The sequence below is a fragment of the Coccomyxa subellipsoidea genome (assembly GCF_000258705.1).
Source record: "Coccomyxa subellipsoidea C-169, whole genome shotgun sequence".
Taxonomy (NCBI): domain Eukaryota; kingdom Viridiplantae; phylum Chlorophyta; class Trebouxiophyceae; family Coccomyxaceae; genus Coccomyxa; species Coccomyxa subellipsoidea.
The window spans coordinates 141149-155386 of record NW_005178026.1 but is presented as its reverse complement, the minus strand read 5'-3'; the positions used below and the strand labels follow the sequence as shown (position 1 = coordinate 155386).

The window sequence follows — 14238 nt, the reverse complement described above, 5'->3', positions numbered from 1 at the left end:
GCCTCGTAGATCTGCTTGCCACCTGAAATCTAAGGAAAGCAAGCACAAGACACAGATCTTACTATGTTCAACAGATGTGCATTTCGCATTGTCACTAGCGTGAGCATTTGCAGAAAGGCAAAAAGAAGTTTCGTCACACAGGAACGTACCCTAGCTCGCGACGGGCTCTTAAGAGTCAATGTCTTACGAGAGCTGCAAGGGATGCGAGTTAAACCCCCCCGTCAGGATGCCTTTTTTGCAAGGTCCGGGAGTGACAGGGGTTAAGGGCCAAGAGGTGCCAGAGATCCAGCTCAACACCCCGCAAATGCTCCAATGTGTGTATCACGACACAATGCAGATCTCTGTGTCAAAACGGTGAGCACTATGCAAGCACATGCTCTGTGTGGTAAAACTCCCTTTTCCAAGATTGGCACCAGTCACACTTTGTGTGAAGATTCTATTGACAAGATTTGCTGAGGTACAAACTGCTTTGTACTTCCAGAAACTGCACGAAACTTCAAATTGCTGCTGTATCCTCTGATCAAGAGCTCAGGCATGCATGTGAGCTGATCACATGTGCGGCTGTTTAACCTGCCGCCATTGCCAGGTCACCTATGGTAGCCACTGCCATAATGATGACTGGCTTCTTCGTCCTCATCATTGACCACACCGCTGCAAAGGCCAGAAGTATGCCTGCTCCCCCGTGCATTCAAAGTGATCTGCATTGCTTGCAAGACGGGATAGCTTGAAAGTGCGCCCCTGCTGCATATCTCCTCCAACTTTGCCACAGAGCTGTCCATGACACCGATCAACATGGTCACACTCTCCACGCCTGTCACAAAAAATCTTCTCAGCTGCTGCTTGCCACCATTGCCCGACCGGTGGATACCGACAGGATTTACGGATTTGTCTTGTGAAGCAAAATCTACACACTGCATCAGTGCGGTAGTCCAAGCACACATGGACTTTATTGCCGAAAAATGCCAACTCCTCTAGGCAGGGCATTGGGGCAAGGATTTCCACATGCCGTTCTGCATCCTTTGCAAAGTAGCTTCCCACTCATGCGCGGCACACGGAGCCTCCAAAACTTGTCAATGAACACGACTGGAAGCCAGTATGGAGCATCCTCGCTCCCGGTCATCATGCGTATGGAGGTGCAAGACACCTGTGCTGCGCTGCGAGGATATACAGGCGCACATTTGTCCACCAAACTTACGGCACAATCCTCTGGAACAAGTAAGGCTGGGACATACTGACAGTCCAAGAAGACCGAGTGGCATATGCAGCTTCTGGCACATGCGCAAGTAAAGCTGGCTTTGCGGTACCAAGTCTGAGACCGTGGCATTGAAGGAAGCCGGAGTCTCTAGGCTTTGAAGAGCCTTATATGTCAAAGATCTCCCTCCTAGAGGCAACATGCGTCAGCAGACAAGCTGCAGGTGAAGGCAGCCAAAATCCTATTCCTCGTTGGTCATAGCAGATCCAAGCGAGACCTTCTTAATCGCGGGTACGGGGCTCGGTGTTTATGCCGCGACCCGCCAGCCGAGGCCAAGGGTAATCTGCCGCTGGAAGATTTTCCTGGCAAAGGTTTTGTTCATTCCCCGCCTAGAAAGATTGCTTCAAGAACCTTGCACTCTCAGGGTGGGCTAGCTGGATGTGAGATGCAAGGTGAAGAGCAGGCTAGCTTGCTCACCGCACCCTGTGCTTCTGCCTTTAGTTCATATCTATGACAATGGCTCAAAGAGTGACGACCTACAGCTTTCAATCCTGCACCTCAGGCTTCGATCGGGATGCCGAGGAAATTCCAAAGAGATCCAAAGAGTACAGAGGTCCTTTCAAGGGTTCCATTATTTAACCTGCATGGGATATTAAGGAGAGTGCGTCCAACGCTTAGAATTATTCAGAGAAGAGAACACTGCCTCAACAAGTGTATGATCCTCAGTGTAGCTGCAAGTGTCGAGTCTGGCTATATGTAGTTGCTGTGCTCCGAAACTTCCCAGGCAAATATAAGGCAGTGCAAGTTATTACGGTGACAACCCCAAGGAAGTATATTTACTTTTCTTCGTCTCAATGCAATGACATGAACGAGGACACAACCCCACATTCGTGAGGTTTCTTTGAAGCATGCAACTTTACTGCACTGGTGGCGTTCTTAAGAACCCAAAGCAAGGTCTTCAAAACCGTGCGATTTTGAAAGCATGCTTGTTTGCTTGTCCAAACAACCTGTCGCGCTTGTGCGCATTTCCTGAGGAGCTCATCTCGATCGTGCACGTCACGTGCCCCACATCATGCGGGCCACATGCACGACATCGTTCCAAACTTAGCCTTGCCTCCTCCAAGAATGAGCAAGCCCTGCAAAATGATCACGTTGGCATATTGGAATCTAAAAGGAAATACATTTCAATCAAAAAGGTTATTTTTTTAAAACTGTAATCGATTGCGCGGAGTCTTTTGGGACAAAAGCAACAAATGTATGATCTGAAAAAGCAAGCAACATGACGGACGCACGGTCCGCCTCAGAGGATGAGATCAGCTGTGCGATGGCATTGCAAGGGGCTCTAGGTGATGGTGCGAGAAAGTTTGGGGCGGCAGATATTCGCAAGCTCGTCAAAAATGGCTACATCAATGACGGCGATCTGCAAGTCGCCACAAGAGAGGGACTGGAGAACTGTGATCTGTGTCCAGCGCACGTCGACTGGATCACAAACAGGGGCGCCACAGCAGGTGAGAGGATGCAACGTGCCTCATGAAGTTGAGTTGCATTGTGACTTGCAGGGAAGCAGTGCATCATAGCACGTCTGACTCACATTCTTCCCTTATATTGTTTTCTGCTGTGCACACCCCACACCTTCAGCAACACCCTCAGCTGTGCACCCCAGGAAGCAGCCGCGCACAGCTCTTGTCATTTACCCACCGTAAATATCAAATCCTTGGTCCTTTTAGCTCCTTTTTTCAGCGGCCTGAGATTGGACCTGATCCAGTTTGGGGCCCAGTAGAAATGTTACTCATGCAGACCCAAGCAAGAGCATCCAGATGCACACGCTGCCAATCCCGTACAGCTTCCTCAATCCCGCAGGACACATGCATGCATACAGCATTGATTGGCAAGCATGAAACATGCCAGATGCACCATACTAATGAACCGAAAAACCTCAATGGGATGCTGACTTGAGCATGTGCAGGCGCACATAGCCCGCAGAAGCCCCGAGTCCTCTGGGTGTCCCCCAAGAAGCACGCGCGAAACCGGCCCGGCCAACGCGGGACCGCAGTGCCCAAGAGAGTGCTGGTGGATCCTCAAGGCTATGTGCGCTACAACGACCTCGCTGCTGCCCTGGGATTCCACTGGACCAGCCCCCGGGTGAGTCCAGGGACTCTTGATCGCGAGCAGCAAGAAGAAGCAACCATGTAAAAAAATAAAGAATCATGCTCTCACCGTCTAGTCCATGCTTCGCCAGAGTGGTTTTTAGTTGATTGGGCACCGCTCCTTCAAGGAGGCTGAGGGCAGTGCTTGAGAGGGCTCCTACCCCGGGGCTCTCAACCTGAGCCAGTGCTCATAGAAGGAGGATATCAGAAAGGAAGTCTGCCCTGCTGCCAACAGCGCCTTCTGAGCAGGCTAGCTGTCAGCAGCTTTCTGCGATGGGGTGGCTTACACGGCATCCCTGCGATCAACACCACTATGCTTCCTTCTAGAAAAAAAACCGTTCATCGATGCGCATGCTGTGTAGTTCTCTCCCAGGCTTGAGAGACCTTCTGCATGGCACTGCTGAGTTTTGCTGAACCGGCCAGGCTTCCCAATACAGGTGATTTACCTGGGGGATGATCTAGTCGTGGCGAGCCGGCGGGGGGCGGAGGACATTTTGGTGCACATTGACTGGGAGCTGCTGAACAACATGGGGTGCGACATCAACAACCCCCATCGAACTCTCCTCCACCGGTGCGCGCGCCCCAGGGGCTATTGTTACAGCGACTTTGATCAATCACTACAACTAAGTACAACCACTTGATCACGCACCGCTCCTCTTGCAAGATGCGTCCACAGAAATGCTGCATGCGAAGGATGCCACAGACTCCGATCGGATCCAACCCTTTGATGGGCTTTATAGATCCACGCAAGCTCTTTGCGACGTAGTCTGATATGGCATTTACACTGTGGAGACATTTTCTGCGCATGCACATTGTGCTCCTCTGGTTACCAGTAATCAGACGACTTCTATATGGGGCACCCTGTTGCATCATGCCCAGCAGGGATGCATAAAAGACAAGCTTGGCTTGGGCAAAGGACTAGTGAGCAAACTGCCTGCGGTCAGTCAGATATGAAGGACACAATGTCTTTCTCATGGTGCGCAGAGCAGCCAATGGCCGTTCACAGCAAAGCACATGAAATGTCGCATGTGTTTGGTGCAAATTTTGTTTTTGAGCCCAGAGGCTGACGCTGCACATGATGCTTCGCCAATGGGCAATTTCCAAGTGGTATCTAGTGTGTCTCCATGCCACCTCTGGATACCCACTGGTGGTCAGAACACAAGGGGGTCGTTCAGTGTGGGTCTGGACATACTCTCTGATATGTTCCAACAGACTTTACCGGCAAGAAGGGTAAAGTTGCTGCCTCACACTATTGCCGGCTTTTGCTGGCTACCAGCATGGACATTATCGCCGACAACTTATCGGGGTGCAGTGAAGCTAGCTTTTGGGGTTTGTTGCTGACATGCGGGCGTGCCATGTCAGCATGTCATGCTGCAATCAGCTATAGACATGAATGTGTGGTGTTTTAGAGTTAAAAAGACAGCTACAATGGGGTCAGAAACCCTCCGTCATAACTGAGTTGTCTCTTTATTGGATCCAATGATGGCATGAATGCTAATGTGCCTGTGTATTGGTGCAGGCAGCTGGCTGAGCCTAGTGATGGAGTGGCAGACCTGGTTCCTGCTGGTGAGCGGGGGAGCGCTGACTCAGCTCATCCAGGGGTTCATGAACCGCGCGATGCTGCGCGTCTTCTGAGCATGCACTGCTTTGGAGCCGTACAGGGCCTCGCACTTGCGTGAGAAGTCATATATATTAAAATCTGGCAAGCGCCAATGCAGCTGCGGTGCTTGCGGAAGTCATGAAAGGGAACCCAGCATCTCGGGGACGCTGAGAAGCCGGGTTTGACATGGGTCCTAGAAACATCCAGGCCAGCCCCTACATAAGGCATGGGATGCCTTGGCAGCGACTGGCGTTTTGGGCATCCCAAGATGTGCTGAAGGAGATTTGCTGAGAGGCAGAATGGAGGCAGCTGTTGCTCACATTGCCTATAGAGGCAGAGGTTACACAGCATCTGGAGGGTGCTGCATGGCACGACAGCACCCATGCAGTAATGGATCTTACATTTGGCAGTCCTGCAATCACTGATGTAAGCATGTTAACCTGTTGCAAATGTGTGTGTCATCATGATTGGCAAGGTACGCAATAACTTTGTCGGCGCCTTGCTGATGAACATATTGACGCTCCCTCGTGATGGGGACTCAATCAGTTTACGGCACCAAATGGATAAAGTGTACTTAGCGCTGTCCTTGGGGCGGATCGGGTTTGGACTGGTCGGAGCGAAGATTGGAAGTATGGCATGTTGACGGTTGACGTGGAAGGTGGAGGAAGCTGCCATTATGTAACTGTGACTGATTTGACAGAAGGACAAACAATGTGAAGTCCAGCTTTCTCAATCACTCGCATGAGACTTGTAAAAGATCAATTTCTGTTAAGATATGCACTTAGATTAGCCACAGACGTTTGTGGGCCCACTTTCAGAAGCTGTTGTCCTGTGGTTTGTGATCGGCATGCCGAAGGTGAGAACGGCGAGCACGCAGGACGTGGAATTCAAGGTGTCTCCCTGGCAGACAAAAAAGAAGAAGAAAGGCGGTGAGGTCTCGGTAAAGTCGACATCAGAAGCCTCTGCGTCCCTCGTAGTTACAGAAGTATTCAGACAGGTCAGTCCTCCATCAACAATGTATCAGGCCACTATATCTCATTAGTCATACAATAATCGTATTGACGTCTTCTTTTTGCTGATTTAATCGCGAATATGCATGTACTATTATGTAGAATGTTACAGATGCTACCGATAATGTCTGAGGCATTCCCAGATCACAAACGAGGTCGGTGCAGAAGGTGCATTGTAATCTTCTTGCTCATTCAGCTGATGTAGTTCTAGCTAATATGCAGGACACTAACCCGCCAATTGCAGCAAGCACACCGGAAAAGGCAGAGCGCAGTGCCAGCCTGGCAGATGTGTCCAGCAGCAGCAAAGAGGCAGCTCTCACAGACGGTCTTCCAGGCACACCTTGTCAGGCAGAAGCGCTGCCAGAACAGCAAACCGCCTGGAACACGAGACAGAGGCCCACTGTATCAGCAGAGGCAAGCGCACCTGTGCCCCCAGCCCCCAGCGATGACCACCCTGTCCTACAAAGTCCCTTACCAGAACCAGCAGCATGTCACCAGCAGAATGGACACAGCAGGCAGAGCGCAGCAGAGGACACGGCCCTGCAGTATACTCATCAGCAGAGGGATGCAGCTCCAAGTGCTTCCTGCGCTGAGGGGCAGGCTCCACGGGTTTCAGAGCCGGGACTTTCATTAGAGGACGAAGCTGCAGAGGGGAGTGGGGCAGCAGACACAATCAGTGGCACTGGCTACCTCATCTGGCTGCCGGATGGCCGCCTGTCAGGTGCTGGACTGGCTCCTTCCCTATTGCAGGCTTCGTGCATGGTCAGGCTGTTAAATGCCGTACGCCGTTCCTGCCAAGAAAGGCAAGTCTGCTTCTGCAGACAAGCTGCATAAGCAGGCTGCCACACAACCTGCCCCTCCTTGCACTCCCCATACCATATACAAGGAAGATCCGATCATGTATGTGCGCATTGCTCAGTCTCTGCACCGCGCCTGCCCAGCCAGGGCCATTTGCACCACAGGAGAACTCTGCTACAGCGCCTTCACAGCTGGGATTTATCAGTCAGGGTTAAACGAGCATGTGATCGAATGCAGCTGAGGGGTGTAATACTTGTGCAGGGCACTTGATCAGCAGCGGGGTGACACTGGGCATCATGGGTCGGGAGATCCTGTCACAGAGGGAGTGCACCAGGGACGCTGAGTGGAAGCTCATGCATGTGACCCTGCTGAATCTGATCTCCGAGGCCGAGGTGAGTGGGGCATGCTGATGTTGCCTCCTTGCACGCACACCATGCACAAGCAAGTTTTTCAAGTTTTGCAGCACTGGAAAAGACTGGAACGCACGGTGAGGAGCCTCACGTCCAAAACTGCCCAGTTGCACTTCTTGCAGCATGCTCCAAAGCACTTCCTGGCATTTGGTCATCACTGGACTCTGTCAATAGCTTGAGACTGGAGATCCAATGCCATATGATACCACGAGGCCCTGTTGCAAGATAAGCAATTTTGTCAGCCTTGCAGTTTGTTTTCTACACACCGTGATTGATGCTATCAGACTGCTCTGAGAGCCCAAGTTCCCACCTTGTATGCTTTGGTGTTTGCGTGCCGGAAGAGCAAGAACCTGCAACCTGCAGCTATGCCAGTTGCCCGAGTACATATTCTCACATTTTGTAGCTAGTGTAGGCTACAGTAGGCCAGTGATGCATGTGTTGGCATGGCAGGTGGGGTGCTTGGCAGAGAAGACTGGGGAGGACAGCGCCCGGCTGAGAGCGCCCTTTGACCTGCACGGCTCAGAGGAGCACCTATTCGGAGAGACTGACCTGCCCAACGACACCACCCTGCAGCTGGAATTTGTTTGCGAGACAATCCTGGTGCGCTGCTATATTTTCTTGATGCGCCAAACTCCCGAGAAGCTGTAGATGGAACTCATTTTACCTAGTGTCGGCATTCCTGTTCATCTGAAGCATTGCCCGAGTGTGGGCTTCTCACTGGCGGCAGACTGTTTCTGCTCTTGGGAGTGATCAATCTTGTCTGCAGACTTTGCTGTATATTTTCAGTGCTGGGGTGCACGAGCGCATGTTGCTACTTGCATGCCATGAATGCTTCATTTGTGCGCCTGCTGAGAAGAAGGAAAAGGAGTGCCGCTGAGCTGAGAGATACTGGCTGCAGGCGGATGCGGCGGCAGAGAAGTATCTGGCGAGGTTTTCTCCCTCGCTCAGGGGACGCGGAGCGTTTGTGAATGTGGGCCATTTCACATGCGGAGGCGAGGCTTTGAAGAAATTGATGAGCACGCCTCATCAGGAACAGGTCCTGTTTGACCCAGATCTGGATGGGTAGGACTTTCGAATAATTGCCTAAATGGAGGGCAAGATAAAAAATCTTTAAACAAATGGACATGTGGGGGAGATTGTCATCCATGGATTGGCCAAAGATTACTAGCGGAAGGGGAAAATTTACATTTAAATTTACTAGGTCTCACGCATCTGCCCTTGAAACAAGAGCGGGCAGCACGGTTCCTGCTCTGTGGCGTGTGCTGGTTTATGACCGGCCACTGGAAATAAATTTCATCCATTCGATTGTACACTCGACAATCACATGAACGCACAGCATGCATGTTGACACAGATACGACTTCAGGGTTCATGACAATAAGCCGCCAGCAGTGGTGGCCACGAACTCAACGTGCAGATCCTGCCGGCAATTGGGCTGCCTGGCCGCCAGAGAGCCGACTGTCTCACTCTCCAGCACCGTGCTCGCAGCCACGCTCTGCTGCATGGTAAAACGCGCCAATTTAAAATTATTAATAATGTTATTTTCATTATTGTTAAACGTTTTTCCTGCCAAGAGGCAAGGTGCGTCCTGCAGACAAGCTGCATTTGAAGGCTGCCACAATCCTGCCCCTTGTTGGACTCGCCAGATCCAAGCAAGACCCAGTCAACCGTGGGCACGGTGCTCAGTATATATTGCGCCCCCCGCCAGCCGGGGCCAAGCCAAACCATTGCAAGCCTCAATATCATGCTTTCGCATCCGGGTGTATGCATGCTTGCCATGCTTAAATACCTTCACAGTAGCAAGGTCTCATCCTTCACTTGGTGCAAAACCTCAAATTCAATATTTGCATCAGTGTCCACATGTACAATGCCATTCTCACATAATCTGCAAAGGAGGTTGTTTACAGCAGATCAAGCGTAAGGGAGCGGTATTGAAGGTGCCATTGATAATGCAGTAGGCAGTAAAACTAAGAAGGGAAGATTGCAAAATGTGTTCAGGGGTACGCTGCAGACCTGGGAGGGATCGCGAACGCGGTAGAACACTTGGCGGCCGCGCAGGCTGACATGGCGCTGACTCAGCAGCTGACTCATCTGCCCAAATGTCAGCCCGGTCGGGCACAGCAGCGTGATGTCAGCCTCCTCTATCAGAGACGCCATCGACTGCTGCCTGTGCAGATGCACCTGCCAGCAATATGCACTTTTCAGCGCAAGATAGCTTCAAGGATGGTGTTGCATTGAGTGCAAAATGGTTCCCTGGTGCTGTGAGGGCTGCGCTGCCGAATGGTGATTCATTGTTGCTGTATGCTGCAAGAACACTCCTGAGCGCAATGCAAGCGCGGACACAGAAGGGCATCCTTTGAGATATGGACCAAGGCACAAGTCACTGCTCCATATCACAAGGCAAATAGCATCCAGCTGCTAAGCACGGCATGGCAGCATAACAGGCAAAGCATGCATAGCCATTCAGGCCATGCATGTGACACCGCAAAGCCATCACAATGTCTGTTGAACTGCGAAGGTATTTTAGAGGAACCACCTCCACCATGGGACTGGTGTGCTGTCGTTCGGCGGCCGCCGCGGAGGCCGCCGCAGCCGCAACCGACTTTGCTTCGCGCGCTGCCTTTCGCTCTGCGTCCGCCATATTCACCGGCGACGACGGCTGCTTGCTGCACGCACCCAGCACAAGATCAGAAAGTGCAATGCTGCATTGCTTATTTACTGCTGCTGACAATGCCTGTGCCGCCATCAGCGAAGCACCAACACTTTCCCTACATTGCTTCACCCGTTCGAGCTCAGCCTATTCCAAGAAGGGATCCGTCATAGTCAAAGGCAAAACACAAGGTTGTTTCCTTTGTTTCTTTTGCAATAGGAAGACTCCACTGAAGAAGAGCAACGGAGCGATTCGAACGGCCACTAGAGAGGCAGCCAAACAAAACCTTCTTGCGCCCCACTATCCTAGCTCATCGTCCCTCCAGAAACGCTCAGCCATGATGACGAGCCCCAAGAGGGGATCATTTCTTCTACAGGCTTGCGCCCCAGAAACGGCCAAGTGCTAGGATTCTGAAAGGGTTCGTGACAACAGAGACACATGTGCATGCCTCCTCTCTGGGGTCCTGTGCCTCACCCATTCTGAAGGGACTGAGCCGCACTAGCCAAAGCGAGAAACTTCAACGTTTGTCATTTTGCATGCCAGCATGCGGCGGCTGTGAAAAGGGATCGCACGAGGACAGAAGCACATGCCTGGGCTCTAGAGTCTTGTGCCTCATCCTCACCCACAATATCTAGGCTCTCTCTAGGAGAGCTGTGCCAGGATAGCCAAAACTTTAATCATCAAAAATCAGATCCCAAGGATAAGAGACATGCCTGGGTTCTGGCGTCTGCCCGGTGCGCTGCTTTTTGGGCTGTCCGCTGCTGCGCGCTGAAGAGGCCGCCCGCTTTCCCCCCTTTTCCTGCTTTGCTGTCGGCGGCGGCGGCTCGCTCCTGCTTGCAACTGCTGCAGACGCCGCTGCACCTGCGCATCCAAATTATACTTATCATGATCATGATTATGATTATTTATTATCATTATTCACGCTTTTTCTGCCAAGAGGCAAGGTGCAGTCTGCAGACAAGCTGCAGATAAAGGCTGCCACAATCCTACCCCTTGTTGTACTCGCCAGATCCAAGCAAGAGGCCCAATCAACCGTGGGCACCTAAGTCTGCCTGATACTGAAGAGGTGCTTGCCAACGTCAGGGCACCAGAAAATTGTGTGCCTGAATTGACATTAAATAGCAGATACGGAGCTGGAGAGCTTGAAACAAGAGCACTCCCCAGCTCGATACAGAAAAATGCATTAGACATGATCGAACAGATGCCTCTGCATGTCACTGAGACTCTGTAGTGATACTTAGAAATGGACAAAGTGGGCTGTCAGGGAAATCTCCAAGTCTGCTCCATCGCCCGACCGGTGGATTCCGACTGAATTTAAGGATTTGTGTTATGAAGGAAAATCTACACACTGCGTCAGTGCGGTGGTCCAAGGGCAGGGAGGATGGAGGGCTTAATCATGATCACAGGGTTGTCGTTGCAAAGCACAGTGTACATAGTGGTGAGACTCCTGTTTTATCCTGTGTCAAAGTCTCCTTCAGAGGTGACAAGCTCTAAAGCCTGAAGGGTGTGAAGATGCGTGGATTGCACCTCAAAATGGTTGAACAATTGAGTGTAAGCTTACAAATATACCATTATAAGTATATTTACCTGGCGCCGGTGAGGGACTGTCTGACCGAAGCTTGTCCGCCTCCTGAGCGCTGCGCTGCTGGCCCTTCACCACTGGATTCACCTGCAGCTTCAGCACAGCATCACTCACGGTTCACAGCTGCAAACTAAACAATCCAGGCTTTGGAATCCACACGCTCAACTCCAGAAGTTGCTGGAAACAGAGCACCAGGGCAGCTACATTTATTGATGGCGGGATGAATCAGACAGGCTGCAAGGACACTGCAAATGAGCAGGAATGATAAAGGCGTGGCCTAGTCTACTCAGTCCTCAGTACATGCAGCAATAAGCAGAAAATATGCAGGAGAGGCAGGAAAGGCATGCATGCTTTACCAACCTTGGGGATGTTGCTGCTGGGGGCTATCACAGCATAGGGCGAGTTGCCATCCGTGGCTGCATGCATGCCTCCAGTAGCCGCCTGCGATCCAGTAGCCGCCTGCGATCAGACAACAATCTGCCATCATAATAGTCTCCCAACGCTGCAGCAACTATGCTTCTCTGCAACAATGTGGTCGCTCGATCAGTCAGTTGTGTCAACCTGTGTCCCATGCTCGGTTGCCTCCGGCAGAACATAGGGCACAGAATGACACTATAGACACATCAATCAAGCGGCATTCTTACTCCAAACATTGAAAGCTGCATCCACACCGGGCGACAGGGCAGCCAAGGGCAGTCAGCATGCAGCGATGCAGCGACTGCTAACCACAAGTGCTTATGATCTGCCGCGCTCAAACATAGCAGCACGGGATCATGGCAACTTTTCCTTGCATGGCCGCTCTATCAATGCATGCTGGCTAGTCTCTCCAGTATGGCATTGACCGGGGAGCTGTCCATGGTGACAGCGCTGATGGCAACGCATGCTAGCATGTTTCTGCAGGATGTTTCAGGCAGGAGTGCTCCATGTGTTGGGTGATGATCCACGCAAAGTTACAGACAGCCGGGTGCACCTGCGGAGCGGCCGGCGGCCGGCGCTGCTTTCCGGCCGGCAAGACAGCAAATAATCCTGGCCGTTGTGTCTTGCATGGGCATGGAATTAAGTAATGTTCTCTGCAGGAAAGTGACTTCAGGGTTAGACAGCTAAATGCACCTGTGGGGCGGCCGGCGGCTTACGCTGCTTTGCCTGCTTTGCCGGCGCGCGCTTTGCACGCTGCGCAGCCGCAGCCGTCGCCAGCGCGTGGCCGGTCTTCCTTGCCTCCTGTAGTACTTCTGCCTTCGGATCGTACACCTGCCCCAGAACATTGCGCATGTTTATAAATACATGTCTCTATGCAGGTGCCAGGGGACATAAAAGCAATGAGTGTTCAATTGAGTCAATCAGAATCCCTGGTAACCATGCACCAGAAGTTCTCTCTGCCAAACGATGGCTCAGCAGATTCTTAATTGGGACAAGCCAACAGATTTATTTATTGACCTTCACAATTGGCTCTATTGCAAAAGGGTGCTCCCATATGATATACGCACGTAAAAGCTTGGCATTATAGCAGCGTCTGATTGAAGCTGCCTGCACTCATCAGACGAGTCCAATGCAGTTGGCCTGAGAGTGCTAGCAGCAGCCTGGCAGCATCTGCTTGGCAACTGTCAAGCGATGGATCTCCAAGCAGCTAAAGTGCGCTCAGCGGGCCTGCGAATCTCCTTGCAGCTAGGCAAATGGGAGGAAGAGATGTGCACCTGTGCCTCGTAGCTGCGCAGGTTTGTGTACAGCAGCTTTAGCAGGCGGTCAAAGCGCACGTCTCGTTTGCAGTCTCGCCTGCTCTGCATCTGCACCCGGCACTGGGGGCACGAAGGCTCGCTGCACACAGCAACAACCCCTTTCACCTTTTGTAGAATACCGTCAAAAGTAAAGAGCAGCAAATATAGCACCACAGGGGCAGCCACACACTCTCTCTTGTGTCCTGTGCTTCCAAGTCAGACACTCAGTGAGACAGTCAGTGAGTGACATGAACAGAAATGAGGCATCCGGCAAATTTTATGGGCGATCAGATGATTCTCAGAGTGAGCGCGCTAAGCATCACAACCAGAACAGTGCACCAGTGCTCTGGGCAGCAATGAGACACCACTGGTCCTCAGGCAAACTCGTGTAAGCTCACAGCTGTGTGTGTGTTGTAAGGCTGGAGGGAAGTCATGGCTGGCAGTCACCTGGCCACTCTAAGCCACTTCTCGATGCAGTCAGCGCAGAAGCGGTGCATGCAGCCCGAAACCAGGCGGCAGCTCTTGACGATCCCTGCACAGAGTAAGGGTTGAGGTGTCAGCTACATCTTAAAACTTAGCAGGAAGTAAGGGTGTCCTCGTCAAGAGCAAGGCGCTTAAATACATAACTCATGCAAACAGACTTGAGGCAACCAGTAGAATGCTCACCGAGGCAGACAGAACAGCGTGTCTCTGCTTCGAGGGAGGATAGATCGATGTCCATGACCCTGCTCCTTACAAGGATTTGGCGAAAACGTTTTGGCGGAAGACAGCAATAGATTGAGCTGGCTGCGCCTGATGAATATTATCCATGCATAGATGCAGTTCCTCAATTAAGTAGACTTTCAACATACCAAGAAACGACCAGCTGTGAAGCTGCCAAATCCATTTTGTTCACCACGATCTTTCTCTCGGAGCAGGTCTTCTATTTGCGGATCCCGACAAGTCAGTATTTTTAAAGTGCACTTATCTGTGACCTTTACATCAGAAAGGTTCACAACACTTGGAGCAACCTGTGCTTGAACTATGTCAGCGTGACTGTGCAGTTACGTCACCTTGCATGTTCGGAATGGCTCTGAATGTTTTCCCCTGAAAGCTATTGGATCCACGATCTGATGGCTGTCACTGCGAGGCCAGAATG

The 14238-nt window shown here is 51.6% G+C and overlaps 4 protein-coding genes across 4 annotated transcripts; 2 read left to right on the top strand and 2 right to left on the bottom strand.

The window, feature by feature from the left end:
• Window positions 1-2471: 2471 nt before the first annotated feature.
• COCSUDRAFT_58079 (hypothetical protein) lies at window positions 2472-4974 on the top strand (the record flags this gene model as incomplete). Its single annotated transcript, XM_005644329.1, has 4 exons — window positions 2472-2700; window positions 3159-3334; window positions 3777-3933; window positions 4859-4974. 4 exons carry the CDS (start codon window positions 2472-2474, stop codon window positions 4972-4974), a joined length of 678 nt encoding a protein of 225 aa, XP_005644386.1.
• Window positions 4975-6165: 1191 nt separating this feature from the next.
• COCSUDRAFT_58078 (hypothetical protein) lies at window positions 6166-8223 on the top strand (the record flags this gene model as incomplete). The annotated part of the gene is made up of 4 exons (XM_005644328.1): window positions 6166-6670; window positions 7009-7139; window positions 7608-7757; window positions 8056-8223. 4 exons carry the CDS (start codon window positions 6166-6168, stop codon window positions 8221-8223), a joined length of 954 nt encoding a protein of 317 aa, XP_005644385.1.
• A 302-nt stretch (window positions 8224-8525) lies between these two features.
• On the bottom strand, window positions 8526-10145 carry COCSUDRAFT_58077 (hypothetical protein; the record flags this gene model as incomplete). The annotated part of the gene is made up of 4 exons (XM_005644327.1): window positions 8526-8654; window positions 9170-9337; window positions 9693-9822; window positions 10108-10145. 4 exons carry the CDS (start codon window positions 10143-10145, stop codon window positions 8526-8528), a joined length of 465 nt encoding a protein of 154 aa, XP_005644384.1.
• A 334-nt stretch (window positions 10146-10479) lies between these two features.
• On the bottom strand, window positions 10480-13821 carry COCSUDRAFT_58076 (hypothetical protein; the record flags this gene model as incomplete). Its single annotated transcript, XM_005644326.1, has 8 exons — window positions 10480-10667; window positions 11394-11475; window positions 11749-11847; window positions 12359-12382; window positions 12499-12636; window positions 13080-13200; window positions 13548-13632; window positions 13767-13821. The coding sequence occupies 8 exons, from the start codon at window positions 13819-13821 to the stop codon at window positions 10480-10482; spliced, it is 792 nt and encodes a 263-aa protein (XP_005644383.1).
• Window positions 13822-14238: the final 417 nt, after the last annotated feature.